The sequence below is a fragment of the Sapajus apella genome, unplaced genomic scaffold (genome assembly GCF_009761245.1).
Source record: "Sapajus apella isolate SASKATOON/1434 unplaced genomic scaffold, GSC_monkey_1.0 scaffold3, whole genome shotgun sequence".
NCBI classification, from domain to species: Eukaryota; Metazoa; Chordata; class Mammalia; order Primates; family Cebidae; genus Sapajus; species Sapajus apella.
The window spans coordinates 24,791,185-24,812,950 of record NW_022436943.1 but is presented as its reverse complement, the minus strand read 5'-3'; the positions used below and the strand labels follow the sequence as shown (position 1 = coordinate 24,812,950).

Sequence of the window (21,766 nt, the reverse complement as noted above, 5' to 3'; positions counted from 1 at the left end):
GCTTAAACATTTTCCCCCTGATTTTAGTTATCTGACTTACCAGAAAAATGAAAAAATAGCAACAAACTCCCCAAAACTGAGAACCCAGGAATGATAGACAATAAACTTGTGTTTTAATTTTTATAATTCTAGTCATTCAACCTGTTTTTTTGACACTCTGTATCTGCATTCATTTATTCACTAAAAAATGCATAGTAAATGTATAGTATATTATAAGTATTGTGCTAGGCACTGTGAATTCATTGATAAGATATTCTTTTTTTTTTTCTTTTTTTTCTGGAGATAGAGTCTCTCTCTGTTGCCCAGGCTGGAGTGCAGTGGTCAGATCTTGGCTCACTGCAACCTCTGTCTCCAGGGTTCAAGCCATTCTCTTGCCTCAGCCTCCTGGGTAGCTGGGATTACAGGTACCCACCACAATGCCCTGCTAATTTTTGTATTTTTAGTAGAGATGGGGCTTCACCATGTTGGCCAGGCTGGCTTTAAACTCCTGACCTCAAGTGATCCACCTCAAGTCTCAGCCTCCCAAAGTGCTGAGATTACAGCTGTGAGCCACCACGCCCAGCCAATAAAATATTCTCTTCGTCTTCAGGAATCCATCAGTGCAATAGGAGAGACAGATCTGCAGATAGTACAGTGTAAATGAAGTGATAGCAATAGGGTTTAGTGACAGCACGGAGCAAAGGATGATTAACTCTATTTCCCCCACCTTCCTGCCCAAGGATAAAATAAATAATCTAAATTTTGCTTGGCTAAGGCTCTACAGTTTCTTCCTTTTTCCTAGGTTCTGTTTTCTGGTCTGTTGGCAGGTTTTACCCCTTTGGCTTAAAGGATGGTTTACATAATGAATAATTTCACTTTCAAGTGAATTCTTTGCCCTTACACACAGGAAACAGGTTGTATCCTTCCATGCCAAAATAATAAGACAGTACGAAATCATTTGGAGTTATCTGAAAAGCAGACACTAAGAAGGAATTAGACAGGCTTGAGATTTCTTGGAGGAAATGCTTGTGAACAGTAAAGGGGAGAGGAAGCCAGAGTAGGCTGGGAGAAAATTCAGGCTGGGGTACAGGTCTGATACCTTTGAAAAGAGAGTAGGGAGGGATGCCGGGCACAGTGGCCCACACCTGTAATCCCAGCACTTTGGAAGGCCGAAGCGGGTGGATCACGAGGTCAAGAGATCAAGAGATCAAGACCATCCTGGCCAACATGGTGAAACTCTGTCTTTACTAAAAATACAAAAATTAGCTGAGCGTGGTGGCACACACCTATAGTCCCAGCTACTTGGGAGGCTGAGGCAGGAGAATCACTTGAACTGGGGAGGCGGAGGTTGCAGTGAGCCAAGATCACACCACTGCACTCCAGCCTGAGTGACAGAGCGAGACTCTGTCTCCAAAAAAAAAAGAGAGTAGGGAGAAAGGATTAGGTAGGATAATCCTCAGACCAGATTGCATCCCTGAGACATTCTTGGCCTGGGGAATGGGGAGCCCCAGAGCAGAATGCCTGTCATAAGAGTCCTATGATAGGCGGAGTAGCCTGGATCTAGGATCCTTGCAGTGCTCAATCATTATAGGAGCAGCCTATGAGAGTGTGGCCTCTGGCTGAGTGCTGAGATAGATGGGAAGTGCTGCAGCTGCAGGCTGTCTGCCAGCTACTCTCCTCACAGCAGCTGCTTTTGAAGGGAACTTTGAGGGACATACCTCCATGGCCATCACAAATGTTATATAATTTCTCACTAAATATGACATTTATATAAGAAATTATATTAATTCATTAGCAAACTATTCAGTCATACATTTATCGTGCAATTATGACCCAAGTTGCCATAGAATATACTATAATGTTGGTATAAAGTGTGGGGCCACATTCCTGAAAAGCAACCTTATTTTTATGACCTTATTTCTGCTTGAATTCAGGAAAAGATATAAGTACAAACTGGAAACAAAAATAGGTTGGGAATGGAAATGATATATTTTGAGATGTCATAGCCTTGCTAGTTAATTGTTTGTATATTATTAACTGATCGACAGATAAAACTGGAGCATAAGCTTCCTTCGAGGTTATTTCTGGAAGTTCCTGGAATTGTCTTAGGTGAGCTAAAAAATAATCCTCTTTTATACCACATGACAGCCACCATGTTTTTTTAGTTTTTTTGAGATGGAGTCTCACTGTCTTCCAGGCTGGAGTGCAATGGCATGATCGCGGCTCACTGCACCCTACGCCTCCTAGGTTTTAGCAATTCTCTTGCCTCAGTCTCCCAAGTAGCTGGGATTACATGCACACACCACCACACCTGGCTAATCTTTGTATTTTTAGTAGAGACGGGGTTTCCCCATGTTGGCCAGGCTGATCTCGAACTTCTGACTTCAGGTGATGTGCCCGCCTCAGCCTCCCAAAGTGCTGGGATTACAGGAGTGAGCCACCGCACCCGGCCCATGTTTCTGGTCTCTCACTCCAACACCCACATTGACATCCCCAGCCTGCTGAGCCACAAAAGTGGTGTCTCATTATTGCCATTGTTCATGTTCTTAACATGACCACAGTGGTGTCCAAGGCCAATGAGCCTCTCACAATGTAAACTATAGAGTTGTCAAAGCAGGACTTCTTTCCCTGGAGTCATTGAAGCCTGGAATCATGCTGTGTTTCATGAAGAAATGGAAGAAGGTCCTTTGTCCTGCATTGTCACTGCACACCACAGTGGCTCTGTCTTGTGCTTCTGTGTCTCCAGGAATTTCTTGTGAAAACCGTCTTTCAATTTCTACGCACAGCCTCACTTTTAGAAAAGTTCCAGCCCAAGTCCATGGAGTAGGCCATGGGATCACTGTTTGAAAAAGACTCCATGATATTCTCCACACCCTACTCTGAAAGTCCAGAAGTGAAGACAAATTAGGAAGGTTGGTGGTGCTTCAGGCTCAGAGCAATGGGGGCCTGCATGAAGGCAGTGGTAATGGGGATGGAAAGGAAGTTAGAAAGATTTACTGGGACTGGGAATTCTAGTGCCAATTTGGTGATGAAGAGGAGGAAATCACTTTTAGATCTGTTGGGTGAGGTAACTGGGTAGAGATATTGAATAAATACATGGGATAGGTGCTAAGGAGAAAGGTTGAGTCTAAAGTTGATTTGAGAATTGTCACCTTATGTGGTACTTGGCTCAGGAGAGTGTGCAGAGTGAAAATTGAGGAGAACTGAGGATAGAACACTGAGGAAGAGGAGTCAGTGCAATAGGCTGAGGAGGAGGAGTCAGAGCGGTTGGAGGACACCTGGAAGAGAGTGGTTGCACCAGCACCAAAGAGGGTTTAGGGAAAGGAGCAGTAAGTTCTGTTAAACAACCAATTTCACATTAAAGTTAGAAAAGTTGTCTTTTGATTATGGCTACAAGGAGTCATGGTGATCTTACTAGGAAAATATTTTCCAGTGAGGTGGTGGTTACAAAATTGTTTTCATTATAAAAAGGACTGTGCATCTTTTTCACTTGGGCCAACTGAATACGTTGAAAGAGTTGAGAAAAATGCATTGATTACTGGAATTTTTCATGTTAATTAAAAATAGGGAGATCATAAGGAAATAAAAAATAGCCGTATATTTAATTTTTCATCAAAAGATTCAATGTTATTGTAAAAAACTTTCATTACAACTCCTAGTGAGTTGACTGTCTTACTGTTCCTTTCTTTTGAATTTTCTAGCAGAACCATGACTAGAACTAGATATTTTCTGTCTTTATTTGATAGTTTTCTCAATGAAGTTATGAAGGCTCTTCTATTTTTAGGCATAGCATGCATAGTTTTACTGTGGAACATTGTGTTTGATTATGATCAAGTGCATTTGCCCTCTCAGAACTTCAGTTTTCTCATCTGCAGAAGAGTAATAATTCCCACCTTATAGATAGTTGTGATGATTTAATGAAATAATGTAAGAAAAGCACAGAGCCCCTTTTAAATATACAACAAATGTTAATTATCATGTATAAAATAACCTGTTGGCTGGGCACGGTGGCTCAAGCCTGCAATCACAGCACTTTGGGAGGCCGAGGTGGGCAGATCACGAGGTTAAGAGATCAAGATTACCCTGGCCAACATGGTGAAACCTCGTCTTTACTAAAAATACAAAAATTAGCTGGGCATGGTGGTGCACACCTGTAGTCCCAGCTACTCAGGAGGCAGAGGCAGGAGAATCACTTGAACCCAGGAGGCAGAGGCTGCAGTGAGCAGAGATGGTGCCATTGCACTACAGCCTGGGCAACAAGAGCAAAACCCCCTCCCCAAGAAAAAAAAAAAAGAATCTTGGTATTTGAGGGCCTAATGGGATTTTTTCTTTTTTAAGGGAGAGATTTAAAGCAATTATACTTCAATCTCTATATAACTGTCAACTCCATGAATCTTCCAAAGCGAAAAGAAGTTATTTGCCCAGGATCTGATGATGATTATTCTTTTTGCAGAGCTCTGAAGGGAGGTAAGTGTTCAGTTCATATTACTTTTATAATAGGAAATAATTTTTTATAAAAAAGTTACAAAAATTATACACATTGAAAATATGAAGTTCCTTTTCTGCTGATAATTCTTTTTCCAGCCAAAGTTTTTACTTTTAGCAGCTTAAATAGCATTTTACAATTATGTACCTGACTTGTTAAGACGAACTTATATGATTTGTATTATTAATATTTTTCATAGTAACCCACCAGATTTTCTATGCAGTCATTGGTTTCTTCAATGACTTCTCCCTTTATGTTCCTCCTTGGAATTATTTACAAAATCATAACATTCAGAAATTAGGACCCTTACAGAGATCTTGCACCAAGGGATTAAAAAAAATAAAAATGAGGCTGGGCGCATGGCTCACGCCTGTAATCCCAGCACTTTGGGAGGCCAAGGCAGGCAGATCACCTGAGATCGGGAGGTTGAGACCATCCTGGCCAATGTAGTGAAACCCTGTGTCTACTAAAACACAAAAAACTAACAACTGGGCATGGTGGCTCATACCTGTAATCCTAGTACTTTGGGAGGCTGAGGCGGGCAGATCATGAGGTCAGGAGATCCAGATCTACCTGGCTAACACGGTGAAACCCTGTCTCTATTAAAAATACACAAAATTAGGTGGGAATGGTGGCACGTGCCTGTAGTCCCAGCTACTCAGGAGGCTGAGGCAGGGGAATCACTTGAACCCGGAGGCAGAGGTTGCAGTGAGCTGAGATCGCGCCACTGCACTCCAGCCTGGGTGACAGAGCAAGGCTCCTTCTCAAAAAAAAAAAAAAAAAAGAGGCCGGGTGAGCAGGTGAGGTGGCTCACAGGGGGGCTCACATCTGTAATCCTGGCACTTTGGGAGGCCAAGGTGGGTGGATCACAAGGTCAAGAGATCGAGACCACCCTGGCCAACATGGTGAAACCCCCTCTCTACTAAAAATACAGAAATTAGCTGGGCATGATGGTGCACACCTGTAGTCCCAGCTACTCAGGAGGCTGAGCAGGAGAATCACTTGAACCAGGAAGTCAGAGGATGCAGTGAGCTGAGAATGTGCCACTGCACCCCAGCCTGGTGACAGAGCAAGACTCCGTCTAAAAAAAAAAAAGAGAATAAAAAAAGAAATTAATCACTTTAAAGCTATATTCCAGCTTTTCCATTTACCAGCAATGTGACTTTCAGCATGTTATTCACATTTAACCTTTCTTGGCCCCATTTTCCTCAGCTGTAAAATGGGAAAGTAAAACACATCATACATCGTTTTAAGAATTAGAGAATGTGGGCTGGGCGCGGTGGCTCAAGCCTGTAATCCCAGCACTTTGGGAGGCCGAGGCGGGTGGATCACGAGGTCAAGAGATCGAGACCATCCTGGTCAACATGGTGAAACCCTGTCTCTACTAAAAATACAAAAAATTAGCTGGGCATGGTGGTGCGTGCCTGTAATCCCAGCTACTCAGGAGGCTGAGGCAGGAGAATTGCCTGAACCCAGGAGGCGGAGGTTGTGGTGAGCCGAGATCGCACCATTGCACTCCAACCTGGGTAACATGAGTGAAACTCCGTCTAAAGAAAAAAAAAAAAGAATTAGACAATGTGTATTAAAAAAAAACAAACTAGAACAGTGTTCAAAATAAGAATCCTTCTTTTTTTGTTGTTTTTCCAGTCCCGTTATTTTTGTAATTGAAGGAACTGATGTCTGCAATGGTTCAGTCATGTGTCCACGGTCATTTGGAGAACTAGTAACAGAGCAGTCTCCTAACTCTAAGGCATCACTCTTCTACTGTGCCATGCTTTCTCTCTGAAAAAAAAAAAAAAATCCCTTAGCAGATTACTGGCTTTTAAAAAATTGTACATTTCTTTTCTTTTTCTTTTTTTTTTTTCTTTTAGATGGAGTCTCGCTGTATCACCCAGGCTAGAGTGCATTAGTGCAATCTTGAAGCCCACTGCAGCCTCTGCCTCTGGGTTCATGTGGTTCTCCTCCCTCAGCCCTCCCAAGTATCTGGGACTACAGGCGCATACCACCACACCTGGCTAATTTTTGTGTTTTTAGTAGAGACAGGGTTTCACCATATTGGCCAGGCTGGTCTCGAACTTCTGACCTCATGATCCACCTGCCTTGGCCTCCCAAAGTGCTGGGATTACAGGCATGAGCCACTGTGCCCGACCTAATCGTGCATTTCTTTTGCGCAACTGTTTTATAATTATTTCATGCAATCTCTGTGGGGTTACATTGATATTTTATCTGAATCTTCAAAGTGTCTCTTTCTTGAGATCTCAGAGGTACCAGACTCAAGTCAACTTGCCTGTGTTTTCTTTCCCTCCTCCCACTTTCTTCCATACACATCTGTTAAACCTAATTTTAGCAAATCATGATTTAGGTTCTGGTTATCTGAAGTTGAATGGTAGGATCTCCTTCCTCAGAAAGTCACTCGGGGAAAACTGGATTGCCATATGCAGAAGAATGAAACTAGACCCCAACTCTCACACATTCAAAAATCGACTCGAGATGGATTAACAACTTAAGTACAAGATCTGCAATTATAAACATACTAGAAGAAACCTAGGGGGCTGGGCGGGTGGCTCACGCCTGTAATCTCAGCACTTTGGGAGGCCAAGGCAGGTGGATCACCTGAGGTCAGGAGTTCAAGACCAGCCTGGCCAACATAGTGAAACCCCATCTCTACTAAAAATACAAAAAGTTAGCTGGGCATGGTGGCAGGTGCCTGCAATCCCAGCTACTTGGGAAGTAGAAGCAGGAGAATTGCTTGAACCTGGAAGGCAGAGGTTGCAGTGAACTGAGATCCCACCATTGCATGCCAGCCTGGACAACAAGAGCAAAACTCCGTCTCAAAAAAAAAAAAAAGAAACTTGGGAAGATTCTTCTGGACGTTGGTCTAGGCAAATAATTTATGGCAAAGCTCTCAAAAGCACAGGCAATAAAGACAAAAGTAGACAAATGGGATTTAATTACATCAAAAAGCTTCTGCATAGCAAAATAAATAATCAACAGAGTGAACAGACAACCTATAGTACATGAGAAAATATTTGCAAACTATTCATCCATCAGGGGACTAGTATTCAGAATGTACAAGGAACTCAAACAACTCAACAACAACAACAAAAATGAATAACTTCGTTAAAAAGTGGGAAAAATACATGAATAGACACTTTTCAAAAGAAGATACAGAAATGGCCAACAGGTATATTAAAACATGCTCAACATCACTAATTATTAGAGAAATGCAAATTAAAATTGCAATGAGATATCATCTTACCTCAGCCAGAATGGCTATTACTAAAAAGACAAAAAGTAACAGATGTTGGCAAGAATATGGAGAAAAGAGAACTCATCCACTTTTGATGGGAATGTAAATTAGTACAGCCTCTATGGAAAGCAGTATGGAGATTTATCAAAGAACTAAAAATAGACCACCATTCCATCTAGCAATTTCACTACTAGGTATCTACCCAAAAGAAAAGAAGTCAATATATCAAAAAGATACCTGTACTTAATGTTTATTGCAGCACTAGTCACAATAGCAAAGATATGGAATTTACCTAAGTGTACATCAACAGACGGATGGGTAAAGAAAATGTGGTATATTTATACAATAGAATACTAGTAAGTCGTAAAAAGAATGAAATAGTGTATTTTTCAGCAACACAGATGGAACTGGAGGCCATTATCTTAAGTGAAACAAGACAGGCACAGAAAGTCAAATACTGCATGTTCTCACTCATAAGTGGGTACTAAAAAATGTGTACACATGATAGACCATGAAGACCTGGAAGGGTGAGGGGTGAGATAGGGGTGGAGATGAGAAATCAGTTAATGGGTATATGTTACTTGGGTGATGGACACCCTAAAAGCCCTGACTTAACCACTACACAACCTATGCGTGTAATGACATTGCACATGTACCTGATAAATCAGTATAAATAAAAAAAAAGTCACTTCATTCTGGGAAAGACAGTCATAAGAACAAATTTACAATGAAATTATATGTAATTTTATTGTAAAAAAGTATATGGTAAGAACATATAATTCTAGGGCCAATAGAACTATATGTTATTAGTTTTAAGTATATAGTCGCTAAATAACTGTGACAGAAGAACTGGGACAAGATTTTTTTTTTTTTTTGAGACAAGATCTTGTTCTGTCATCCCGATTGGAGTGCAGTGGTGCAATCATAGCTCACTGCAGCCTCAAACTCCTGGGCTCAAGTCATCTTCTGGTCATAGTCTCCTGAGTAGCAAGGACTACAGGCACAGGTCACCATGCCCAGCTGATTTTTTTTTTTTTTTTGGGTTGGAGTGTCACTCTGTTGCCCAGGCTGGAGTGCAATGGCACAATCTCAGCTCACTGCAACCTCTGACTCCCAGGTTCAAATGATTCTCCTGCCTCAGCCTCCCGAGTAGCTGGGACTACAGGTGTAAGCCACCATGCACAGCTAATTTTTGTATTTTTAGTGGAGATGGTTTTTCACCATGTTAGCTAGGCTGGTCTTGAATTCCTGACCTCAGGCAATCCACCTGCCTCAGTCTCCTAAAGTGCTGGAATTACAGGCATGAACCACCACACCCAGCCCTAATTTTTCATTTTAATTTATTTTAATTAAGAAATAGAGATAGGGTCTCACTATCTTGCTCAGGCTGGTCTTGGACTCCTGGGCTCAAACGATCCTCCTACCTCAGCCTCCCAGAGTGCTGGGATTATGGGAGTGAGCCATTGCTCCTGGCCATTTTAAAATTTTTTGTAGAGATAGGGTCTCACTATGTTGCCCAGGCTGATCAGACAAACTTTCATAGAGTATTTTATTACAGTCTTGAATCTGAGAACATCAGAGAGTGAGGGGGAAAACATTCCCTGGAGAGGAAACAGCATATGCAAACACATCTAGTCATAAAACAGTATGGTTTATTTGGAGAGTAGTTTTTTTGTAGTTGGAGCAGAATGTGCTTGTGGGGAATTGCTGGAGATAAGCCTAGAAAAGGGGGCAGTGTGAGCATGTAAGTCATGCGCAAAATATTGGCCTGTATCCTATAGTCAGTGGGCAGGGATGACCCACTGAGATTTCCATTTTTGCAGATAACTAGCATCCATATGGCAGGAGGCGGGGGTAGGCTGAGGCAGGAAACTTGGGTGGAAGGAAGAGCATCCAGGAGGTTCTGTGAGAGACCATGAGGGCTGAATGAGATGGCGGCCTGGGAGTAGCAGGGAGGAGATGAAAGAGCTTTTTGGGAGACAAAAGAGGCAGGATACACTGATTTAATATGGCAGGCAAGGATTAGGTAAAATTAAGGATCCTGTGGGTTGGGTGCCTGTAATCCCAGCACTTTGGGAGGCTGAGGCTGGGAGTTTGAGGCCAGCCTGGGCAATAAGGTGAAACCCCATCTCTAAAAACAAAAAAATTAGCTAGGTGTGGTGGTACCAGCCTGTAGTCCAGCTACTTGGGAGGCTGAGGCAGGAGGATCACTTGCGCCTAACAGGTCCAGGCTGCAGTGAACTATGATCCACCACTGTGCTCCCAGTCTTGGAAAAGAAAAAGAAAAAGAAAAACAGCACCACTTGAGGGCCAGTGATTGGATGTATGGAAGTGGCATTATCTGAGATGATGTGTACAAAAGAACAGGCAGGTTTTAAAAGGGAAACATAATGAGTTCTGTTTTGGGCATGTTAAGCTCAAGGTAATTTTGGAACATTCAAATAAACATGCCCATCTGGCGGCTGAGTATGTGGGCCCAGATCTTGGGACCTTCTGATTTAAGAAGCATTGACGTATCAAGAGACCCTTGAAATTTGGGAGTCAAATTTGCAAATACCATACATATCTATTTTTAAAATAACTTTCCTTTTTGTTGTTATGAAAGTTATATATCTTTATGATATGATATTTAGAAAATATGAATAAGCAATAAAAAGTAAGTTACCCATTCTCTTACCAGTTTTTACACACACACGCGTGCACACACACACACACACGTGCACACACACACACACACACACACACCTGTTTCTTTCAAAAACACATTTATGAATCAATAGATGGATATTTCAAAGCATCTTAAATTTAATAAGCCTTAGCTGGGCACTGTGGCTCACTCCTGCAATCCCAGCACTTTGCGAGGCCAAGACAGGTGAGTTGCTTGAGCTCAGGAGTTTGAGAACAGCCTGGGCAATATGGTGAAATGCTGTCTCCACCAAAAATACAAAAATTAGCTGGGCATGGTGGTGCATGCTTGTTGTTCCTGCTACTTGAGAGGCTGAGGCGGGAAGATCACTGGAGCCTGGGAAGTGGAGGCTCTAGTGAGCTGCGATTGTACCACTGCACTCCAGCCTGGGTGACAGAGCAAGATCCTGTTTAAAAAAAAAATTCATGGTGGCTCATGACTGTAATCTGAGCACATTGGGAGGCCAAGGCGGGCTGATCACGAGGTGAGGAGATCGAGATCATCCTGGCTAACATGGTAAAAACCCTGTCTCTACTAAAAATATAAAAAATTAGCTGGGTGTGGTGGTGTGCGCCTGTAGTGTCAGCTACTTGGGAAGCTGAGGCAGGAGAATCGCTTGAACCCGGGAGGCAGAGGTTGCAGTGAGCTGAGATCACGTCACTGCACTCCAGCCAGGGCAACAGAGCGTGACTCCGTCTCAAAAAAAAAAAAAAAAAAAAAAAGTGATAAGCCTATTAGTTCTGTTACAGGGATTTTATTGGGGCTGCTGTTACTAAGTACCATAAACTGGGTGCCTTAGAAAAACAGAAATTTATACTCTAACAACTCTGGAGTCCAGAAGTCTGAAACCAAGATGACGAAGCCATGCTCCCTCTGCAGGAGCTGGGGCTGGATCCGTTCCAGGCCTCCTTCCTAGCTTCTGGTGGCCTAAAGCATGTCTTGCCTTGTAGATGGCCATCTTCTTCCTGGGTCCCTTCACTGTGGTCTTCCCTCTTATATGTGTCTATCTCAGGGTCCAAGTTTCCCTTTCTTATTAAGGACACTTTCATATTGGATTAGGGCCCACACTAACCATCTCTTTTAACTTGATTATCTGCAAAGACCCTTTTTCCAAATAAGGTCATGTCCACAGGCACTGGAGGTGAGGGCTTCAACATGTCTTTTGGGGAGACACAATTCAACGTACAACAGCATCTGAGGCTTGGATCCTGCCCCCTGCATACTTGCCAGGAACACCAGAATGGACCATGAGTGAGCCTCATGAATACCTTCCGGGAAGAGGAAAGGAGGGCCTAAGAAGGAGTTCTGTTCTTCCTTGCCCTGCCTCAGTTCCTTCTTGCCTTCTTCAGTGTGGGCAAAGCTTTAAGCTAACTTCCTAAGTAAAGAATGGAAGGTATGACCAAGACATGAGCTTTCTGGCTGGGCGCCGTGGCTCACACCTGTAATCCCAGCACTTTGGGAGGCCGAGGTGGGCGGATCACTTGAGGTCAGGAGTTCCAGATCAGCCTGGCCAACATAGTAAAATCCCATCTCTACTAAAAATACAAAAGTAGCTGGGCGAGGTGGCACATGCTTGTAATCCTAGCTACCCAGGAGGCTGAGGCAGGAGAATTGCTTGAACTCCGGAGGCAGAGGTTGCAGTGAGCCAAGATCCCACCACTGCACTCCAGCCTGAGCAACAGAGTGAGATTCCATCTCAAAAAAAAGAAAAAAAAAAAAAAGATAGCTTTTAAAAGAGACAAAACAATTGAAAAAGGTCTATCCAACAGAAGAGGTTAGAACTCCCTCAACCCACCTGACCTGCTGTGTCAGGACAGTCTCCCTAAGGAGGAATCTAGGGGTTATTCTTAATTTCTTTCTCAAACCCTTCAGTCTCATCCATCTTCCTTCCCCCCTTCCACAAAGTTGACAGAGTTGGCTTCATGACCAGGGCCCAGCGCCCCATATACAGAAAGGCCCCGCGTTGGAGTTTAATGCCCTGTGATTATAATCTTGAAATTCTTAATGGTTTTATCTTCAAGTGTATATTTTGTAAGTGAAATCTAATGAGATGATGGGGTATGAACCCACCTTCCCTGGACTGGTTCTTGGTTCCCGCTGCCTACTTCCCTGCTGACACCCTGGGATCCCTGTCCCTCCTCTGTCCAGTGCCACCTGCTACCCTCGACCCCTGGTGAAATCCTGGCTACAGGGAGGGTCAGGATCCAGCGTGGGTGCCTGTGGTATCTTGGATGAGTGTGACAGTGGCTGCCCTACCTGAGCTGGCAGCACCACAGCCCTGTTCAGCAGCTGACTGGTTGGGCACACCATCCCCTGACCCACCCCCAAACAGATGGCATGTGGTGGTATTGCACAGAGCTTGCAGTATGTTGAAAGTCACTATTGAACAGCAGGCTTGTGGGAAAGAAAGGTACTTGCTTCGACTTCCTGTCCCTCACTGGAGCATGGGGCATCCAGCCATTTGTGGAAGCAGTTTGTGGAAGGAAGCAGTTTCTGACAGGCAGCTGTCAGGCCCAAGCTTGCCCAGGAGCCCCCAGTCGTGGAGGAGCCCCTGGGTGTTTCTAGACTCACCTGTGCTCCTCGCTGAGGGAGCGTTCCCTCAGGCTGTTCCATGCCTTGGGGACCTTCTCTTTTTCAGTTCAAACTTCCTGCCTCTGGCTTATATTAGTTTCCTCTGGCCAGCTCAAGGCACCCTCTGGAGATGAGCCAGGACATACAAATTGTGTAATCTCAGTGATTCTACTTTGAAGTTAATGCTTTGATATTGGCATTTAAACCTGGCATTGATTTATGAAAAGATGAACAGTGAAATTCATACTAATAGTTTAAAATGTTCTCTTTATTACAAATGATATTGAATTGCAGTAAAAACATGGCAAGTTAGAGAGAAACACGTTGAAGAAAAGAAAAAGTTTGCCGGGAGCAGTGGCTCACGCCTGTAATCCCAACACTTTGGGAGGCCAAGGCAGGTGGATCACCTGAGGTCGGGAGTTCAAGATCAGCCTGACCAGCATGGTGAAACATGCAAAAAAATTAGCCAGTGTGGTGGCTCATGCCTGTAATCCCAGCTACTCTGGAGGCTGAGGCCGGAGAATCGCATGAACCCAGGAGGCAGAGGTTGCACTGAGCCGAGATCATGCCACTGCACTCTAGCCTGGGCAACCAGAGCAAGACTCCATCTCAAAAAAGAAAAAGAAAAACGTTTTATGTTCCAGTGACTTTAACAGATTTTCCCCATCTTTTGAACAAGGAGCCTCACATCTTCATTTTGTGCTGGGCCTTGCAAATTATATATTTAATGGTGTAGTGATATATTGCATTACTTTCTTTCTTTTTTTTTTGGGTATAAAAATTTATTATACATAAAGAATATTACCACTAACAAATGCAGACAAGCTATGACACCATGGTACTGGATGGAGGACAGCTAGCTCTTTGGAAAGTGAAAGGTTTGGGTGGCGTGGGCCTCATGCCACGCTGACTGGTCAGTAGGCGGGAGGGCACATGCCAAACGCCACAGGGCACCAGGACAGCGGGTGCCTGCTCTGAGTGTCCACAAGTGTTCCCTGTCTCATCTGGGGCTTCAAAGGGAGCACACCCAAAAGCTAGCAACTGAAGCGAAGGGGCTTCCTAAGATGCCCCAGGCCTGTCTCTGCAGTCACAGCAACACCATTTTAAGCAATATGTTTAATTGGATGATTTCCACAAACTAGCCACGAAGTTTCTAACCATCGCAATTCAGTGAAGTACAAAACATTAAGTTACAGGCTGTGAGAAGAGAAGGCAGCACCAGTGGTGGCACCTTCCAATCCTGGTGGTTCTAGGGGCAGGGAGAGGGGAAGGTCTTCTTTTTAAACCAAGCCCCTCATTTCAATGTACTAAAGAATTACTCTGATCGATATTAAATTGTATTGAAAACAAAATGGACTAAAAAGCAAATACTACTCTATGTTGGGGTGGAAGTGGGAGGAAAGAATGAGTCCTTCGAAGCAGGAAGGGAGACAGCAGGGGGAAGGTTCTGTGCCTGTGACCCTGGGCGGTCACTCACACTGCTCCATTTTTACTTTTGGTGGTCTCAGGAAGGTCCGATTTTTCTTCTCTTTCTTCCCCTTTGTATTGGCTTGGAAATTTCGCCAGCTGTCTACATGACCATCTCAACTTTCCTCAAAGTTTTTCTGCCACTCTCTTTCTCGTTTGGCTTTTTCTTGAGCTTCGATCTCTTCCTCCCTTTGTCGTTTCCTTTCATGCATCTCTTTGGCTTCTCTCTCTTTCCTTTTAATTTCCAGCTCGGCAAAGAGTTTCATTGTCTGTTTATATACAGCTTGTTTGAACAGCTCAGGGTCATCCTCCTTTACAATCGTAGGTTTTCCTTCCTTCTTTAATTGTTTTTTTCGCTCTTTCACAGTGTGTTCCACGTATTCTTTTCCTGCCTGAATTACATCCAGGGCCCTCTTCTTTTGCTCCTGATCCAGTAGCAACTTGTAAGCTTTGTCCACAGCTTCAAAAGCCTTTTGTGCTCTGTCAGCATCATCTTGATTTTTGTCAGGATGCACCAATATGGATAACTGCCGAAACCTCTTTTTTATTTCTTCATCTGTAACTTCAGGATCGATCTGAAGAACCTCAAATGGGTTCAAATTGAAGTAAGAGGAACCAGGACGGGTCAGTCTTTCAATCTGATTTTTGGATGTTAGAACCGAGTCTCTCTTCTCTATTTGTTTCACCTCACTGTAGAAGGTCATAAATGCTTCCTCTGTGCTGCCTCCGCCGCCCGACGTCCCGCTCTCTCCTGAAGCCGCCATTTCCCCGGCCAGCCACCACCGATATATTGCATTACTTTCAATGACAAAAACTGCAATTACTTTTATACCAACCTAATAGTTGGTACTGAAGCAGCTGGGTACTGAGAACTAGGTACTAGGAGCCACATTCAAAAATGTCCAAAACAAAACCCCTGTCCTCATGGAGATTATAGACTAGTAGAGAAAACAAGATCCTAATGAAGTAATAAGATAAAGACAAGGAGAGAAATGAAATATGATTCAGTTTGTGATAAATACTCTCAAAGAAACCAGCAACTAAATAAGATAGAGCTTATTATTATTATATAATATATAAATATATGACTAATATATTAATGCATTAATATTCACAAGATGCCATTGGAAGGAGAGTTTAGAAAGGAGAAGGAATAATATTAAATGTTATAAGTAGGGCCGGGCGCGGTGGCTCACGCCTGTAATCCCGGCACTTTGGGAGGCCGAGGCGGGTGGATCACGAGGTCAAGAAATCGAGACCATCCTGGTCAACATGGTGAAACCCCGTTTCTACTAAAAAAAATACAAAAAATTAGCTGGGCATGGTGATGCGTGCCTGTAATCCCAGCTACTCAGAAGGCTGAGGCAGGAGAATTGCCTGAACCCAGGAGGCGGAGGTTGCGGTGAGCCGAGATCGCGCCATTGCACTCCAGCCTGGGTAACAAGAGCGAAACTCCGTCTCAAAAAATAATAATAATAAAATAAATAAATAAATAAATAATAAATGTTATAAGTAACAGTTAATGGTAATAATATTTAATAAGTGCTATGTCCCAGGCATTGTTCTTAGCACTTAACATGTATTAACTGGTATAGCCCTTGTAATAATCCTATGAGGTAGGTGTTATCATCCATCTCCATTTTACTGAGGCATAGGATAATTAAGTGACCAAGTAGAGGAGCTGGGATTCAAACCCAAGCAGTTCTGGCCACAAAGCCATCACTCTTACAAAGATGTTACCTTTTTTGTTTTGTTTTGTTTTTTGAGACAGAGCTTCACTCTTGTTGCCTAGGCTGGAGTGCAATGGCATGATCTTGGCTCACTGCAGCCCCCACCTGCCAGGTTCAAGTGATTCTCCTGCCTCAGCTTTCCAGTAGCTGGGATTACAGGCTTGAGCCACCATGCCCGGCTAAGTTTGTATTTTTAGTAGAGATGGGGTTTCTCCGTGTTGCTCAGGCTGTCTCAAACTCTAGACCTCAGCTGATCCATCTGCCTCGGCCTCCCAAAGTGCTGGGATTACAGGTGTGAGCTATTGTGCCCTGCCTAAAAATGTTATCTTTATTCTTACCATATCTTTCCCATTGCATATTGTATTTGGAATGGTGTCTTCTTATTTTGGGGGGCTTTTTTGGTTTTAAATTTAAATTTAATTAATTAATTAATTAATTAATTTTGAGGCAAAGTCTCCCTGTCGCCCAGGCTGGTGTGCAGTGGTACAAACATAGCTCACTATAGCCTCTACCTACTGGACTCAAGTGATTCTCCCACCTCAGCCTCTCAAGTAGCTGAGATTACAGGAACATACCACCACACTCATCATATATATATATATATATATTTTGCACAGACAAGGCTCCACTGTGTTGCCCAGGCTGGTGTTGAACTTCTTGGCTCAAGGGATCTGCCCTCCTTGGCCTTCCAAAGTGTTGTGATTACAGGAGTGAGTCACAGCTCACAACTGGAATGGTTTCTTTGCATATCTGCATCTCCAATAGACTTTAGCTCTTTGAGAGAAGGGACAGAGTTGCACTACTATTGTCTTCCCAGTCCCTGGTGGGTACTAGGCTTTCAAAAGTATTTGTTAAATTGTGAATTGGATTGGCCTTGAACGAAAGATCATACAATTATGAAGCCACAATCACTTTACTGAGCTCAAGAAACACCTCAGCTGTCAACTCCTTTAGTAAGAATATACCCGGCCAGGTGCAGTGACTCACACCTATAATCTCAGCACTTTGGGAGGCCGAGGTGGGCAGATTACCTGAGCTCAGAAGTTCAAGACCAGCCTGGCCAAGATGGTAAAACCCTGTCTCTACTAATAATACAAAAATTAGCCAGGAGTGGTGGTGGGCACCTGTAATCCCAGCTACTGGGGAGGTTGAGGCAGGAGAATCGCTTGAACCCTGGAGGCAGAGGTTGCAGTGAGCCAAGATTGTGCCATTGCACTCCAGCCTGGGTGACAGAGTGAGCCTCCATTTCAAAAAAAAAAAAAAGATACACTCTTGATTTGCTTTAAAGAAAGAGCAAAAAGGAAAGGAAAAAACAAAACAACAAAAAAGGATACACCCAGAAGTAAATAAATAAATGCTTATTTGTGAGACTAGAAGCATACATGCAGACACAATCTATTTACTTCTAAGAATAATATAGTTTTAGATTTGGTCGGGCGCGGTGGCTCATGCCTGTAATCCCAGCACTTTGGGAGGCTGAGGTGGGTGGATCACGAGGTCAAGAGATTGAGACCATCCTGGTCAACATGGTGAAACCCTGTCTCTACTAAAAATACAAAAAAAATTAGCTGGGTGTGGTGGCGTGCACCTGTAGTCCCAGCTACTTAGGAGGCTGAGGTAGGAGAATTGCTTGAACCTGGGAGGCGGAGGTTGCAGTGAGCCGAGGACTTGCTACTGCACTTCAGCCTGGCGCCTGGTGACGGAGTGAGACTGTCTCAAAAAAAAAAAAAAAGAAGTTTTAGATTTAACTACTTAGATTAAAAATATTTTCGGTCACTATTTTTCTTGTTTGAGATTCAGAACATATATTTCTATCTTTATCCCACCACATTCACTTTTTTGTTCTGACTAGAACAGTAGGGTGTGGTTTTTCCTGCCCTTTTGACTCTGTGCTCCGTGCTTCATGGCTTGTGTGGGCCAGGCCCATGGCTATGCATTTAAACAGAAGCTAACTTGAGCTTCTCTGTGGTGTAATTGGGAGGAGATTCAGTATTCTGGCTGCCTCCGAAATATCTCATCTGTCTTTGGGAAGATTCTTCTCTTTTATACCTAGCCTAATGTGTATCAGTATCTCTGAAAACGTTTTTTTTTTTTTTTTGAGATGGAGTCTTGCTCTGTTGCCAGGCTGAAGTGCAGTGGCATGATCTCGGCTCACTGCAAACTCCGCCTCCCGGGTTCAAGTGATTCTCCTGCCTCAGCCTCCTCAGTAGCTGGGATCACAGATGCACGCCACCACACCCAGCTAATTTTTGTATTTTTAGTAGAAATGGGGTTTCATCATGTTGCCAGGATGGTCTTGATCTCCTGACCTCGTGATCCGCCTGCCTCGGCCTCCCAAAGTGCTGGGATTACAAGTGTGAGCCACTACACCCGGTCTGAAAACTAGTTTAAAATTCACATGTGTAACTTGGTCTGAAGCATACTAGCCCTAGCTTGTTCATCGTTTATTCATTATTAAGACCAGTAGGTCTTAATAGTTTGTGTCTCCTAAGGGGTAAGATAGGGGCAGAGATAGAGAGAGGCTCTAGAGGCGGGGAAAGGAAGCCACAGGAGAATGGTAGCCAGAGTATATAAAAGGTTTATTATTTTTCTATAGTTTTGCTTGGGACTGCGTCTGTCAGTAGTTAGTGTATGCCATAAAGGTATACCCTATGCTACCAAGAAAAAGATCACCTAACGATGACCTGTATTTTATATTTTGTTTGCAGAGACTTTGAATATCACAGTACCATTCTCCTTCAAGGGAATAAAATTTTCTAAGGTATTGTTCCAGATTTATTTTGTAATTTCCTAACCTTTAGCAGTAATAGACTGTTAAGTATTTGAAACAAGCAGTTCACAACTTCTTCTTATTTTTTTTTGAAATGGGGATCTCAGTCTGTCACTCAGGCTGGAGTGCAGTGGCATGATCTCCACTCACTGCAACCTCCACTGCTCAACCCCCACCCAAGCAATCTTCCTGCCTCAGCCTCCTAAGTAGCTGGGACTACAGGCGCATGCCACAATGACAGCTAATTTTTTGTATTTTTGGAAGAGATGGGGTTTCAACATGTTTCCCAGGCTGGTCTTGAACTCCTGAGCTCAAGTGATTCACTCTGCTTAGCCTTCCAAAGTACTGGGATTACAGGCATGGGCAACTGCGCCCAGCTGAGAATTTTTTGAGTAGCAATTCAAGATTAAGATGTTCAAGATTTTTTCCTTCACTTTTATTTAGGATTTGCTTTTTTGTGTGTGTGTGACAGAATCTTGCTCTCTTGCGCAGACTGAAGTGTGTTCTGAGCTCCCTGTAACTTCCGCCTTCCAAATGCTATGGATTCTGTGCCTCAATCACCTGAGTAGCTGGAATTACAGGTGCATGCCACCATGCCCTGCTAATTTTTTTTATTTTTAGTAGAGATGGGGTTTCACCATGTTGTCCAGGCTGGTCTCAACCTCCTGGCCTCAAGTGATCCACCCACCTTTGTTCCTGGACCAAACTGAGGGTTGGCTGCTATTTCTTGCAGCCCAATAACGAGATGCAGATGAACAGGGGAGGAAGAGAGCTTTTATTTCTGTAACCGGTTACAAGGAGAAGGTCTGGAAATTATCGGCAGACCAACTCAAAATTACAAAGTTTTCAGAGCTTATGTACATTCTAAGGACATAAGTGATTAATTTCTTTTTTTTTTTTTTTTTTTTTGAGACGGAGTTTCACTCACGTTACCCAGGCTGGAGTGCAATGGCGCGATCTCGGCTCACCGCAACCTCCGCCTCCTGGGTTCAGGCAATTCTGCCTCAGCCTCCTGAGTAGCTGGGATTACAGGCACGCACCACCATGCCCAGCTAATTTTTTTTTTTTTGTATTTTTAGTAGAGACGGGGTTTCACCATGTTGACCAGGATGGTCTCGATTTCTTGACCTCGTGATCCACCCGCCTCGGCCTCCCAAAGTGCTGGGATTACAGGCTTGAGCCACCGCACCTGGCCTAATTTCTTTTAATTTATTAACTAAGGTCAAAGTCCTGAAGACCTTCCTCTGGAGCCACAGTAAATTTACTTAAATAGATCCGGGTGCTGGGGTGATTACCTTTATCTTGTCTCCTGCTAAATCATGGAGATTTGAGGAGTTCCTTCAGACCCTCAATACACTTGTTTTTAAAGGCCTGGGGGCTTTCTTCAGACCCACAATAAAACTTGATTAATCCTAAATGGGTCCTATTAAGAATTCCTTTATTTTGTCACGCTTTAAGGCCCAGGAAAGGCCTGAGAATAATTCTGGATGGACTTTTGTTACATCCCATCCTTTGTATAAGGCCACTGGCTTTTAATATTTAACTTTACTCAATTAGTACTGAAACAGTTGTTAGTGAAACCTGGCCTGCCACACATTGGCCTCCCAAAGTGCTGGGATTATAGGTGTGAGCCACCTCGATTGGCCTTAGTATTAAGTCTTTTGGTATTTCTTTTTTCTGTAGAATATGGAAAAATTGCACAAATGATAGCACTTTTTTCCCTTCATTTTTTTTCCCTCTAGCATTTATGTCTAAAAGTAATTTGAATGCAAGTGCTCATTATTAATCTGTTGAACAGTCTTCAGATGAAAGCACTGGATGACCACTGTGTATAAGCCAGTAAATCTCTATAACTGCTCATGAAATACACTAAATATAATGTAAGCCTTGTTTAGGAGAATAAAAATTACATAAATTATAGACTTATTTTATTCAAGATTTTTCTTGGGTACTTAGTCTGGACATCCATGCCTTTGTGAAAATAGTTGCTGCCTCAATGAATACTACCATTGTGATTTTAGATATTTGCATGACATATCTAGTAATGAAATTTTATGCATTTTACTTTTGGTGACCATTTTAAAATAAACTTTAATAATGCATATTCTTTCATTATTTTGTTACAAACTAATATCTAATGTTTTAAAACCTCTTAGGTTAGTTTTTAAAAATTATAAATAACATAATCTTATAATTGGGAAATAAATAGGCTCTATGCTCATTGAATTCAGACTTGGAAAATTTTATTTCATTGGAAAACTAATAAAATCAATCCAATTTAAATGGCTTTCTGCTAGTAAGAGAACATTCTTACAAAAGCATCTGAAACAGTAGCATTAATATTTTGTATTACTTGTATTTCTTATACTTCATTTTAGGGACGATACAAATGTGTTGCTGAAGCTATTTCTGGGAGTCCTGAAGAAGTGCTCTTTTGCTTGGAGTTTGCCATCATACACCACCCTAATTCAAATTAGAATAAATTGAGTATTAAAAAAAATTTTTAAGGTATTTTTCTTATTTTAAGGGTACCCAGGATTTGTTTTAATCAGATATGGTAAGATAGAAAGACACAGAAATGACTGTCATGAAGGAGGATGCTTATCCTCACAGATCTCTAGAAACAGGAGCCATGGTGCACCATGTGGAGCCACTCAGGGAGGCACCACGGTCTGTGAAGAAGTGGAGGGAGGGGAAAAATGTGGGCAAGCGTTGTTTATTATGTTTTCCATAGGAAGCAATGGGCAAGATAGGGTAAGTAATTGAAACAGTTTGGCTGTGTCCCCACCCAAATCTTATCTTGAATTGTAGTTCCCATGATCCCCAT

At 42.8% G+C, this 21,766-nt stretch overlaps 1 protein-coding gene and 1 pseudogene across 3 annotated transcripts in view; one reads left to right on the top strand and one right to left on the bottom strand.

Moving 5' to 3' along the window:
- The window catches only part of LY96 (lymphocyte antigen 96), a 32,691-nt gene extending 11,252 nt beyond the window's left edge, over positions 1-21,439 (top strand). For both annotated transcript variants that reach the window (XM_032251100.1, XM_032251093.1), the window contains 3 exons: positions 4,318-4,446; positions 18,878-18,930; positions 21,318-21,439. In XM_032251100.1, coding sequence (XP_032106991.1) covers positions 4,318-4,446; positions 18,878-18,930; positions 21,318-21,416 — 281 coding nt within the window. In that variant the 3' untranslated portion in view covers positions 21,417-21,439. The remainder of the gene's footprint in view (positions 1-4,317; positions 4,447-18,877; positions 18,931-21,317) is intronic.
- LOC116532028 lies at positions 13,733-15,225 on the bottom strand (annotated as a pseudogene). Its single transcript, XR_004260681.1, has one exon. The product of XR_004260681.1 is annotated as a dnaJ homolog subfamily C member 8 pseudogene (transcript).
- Positions 21,440-21,766: the final 327 nt, after the last annotated feature.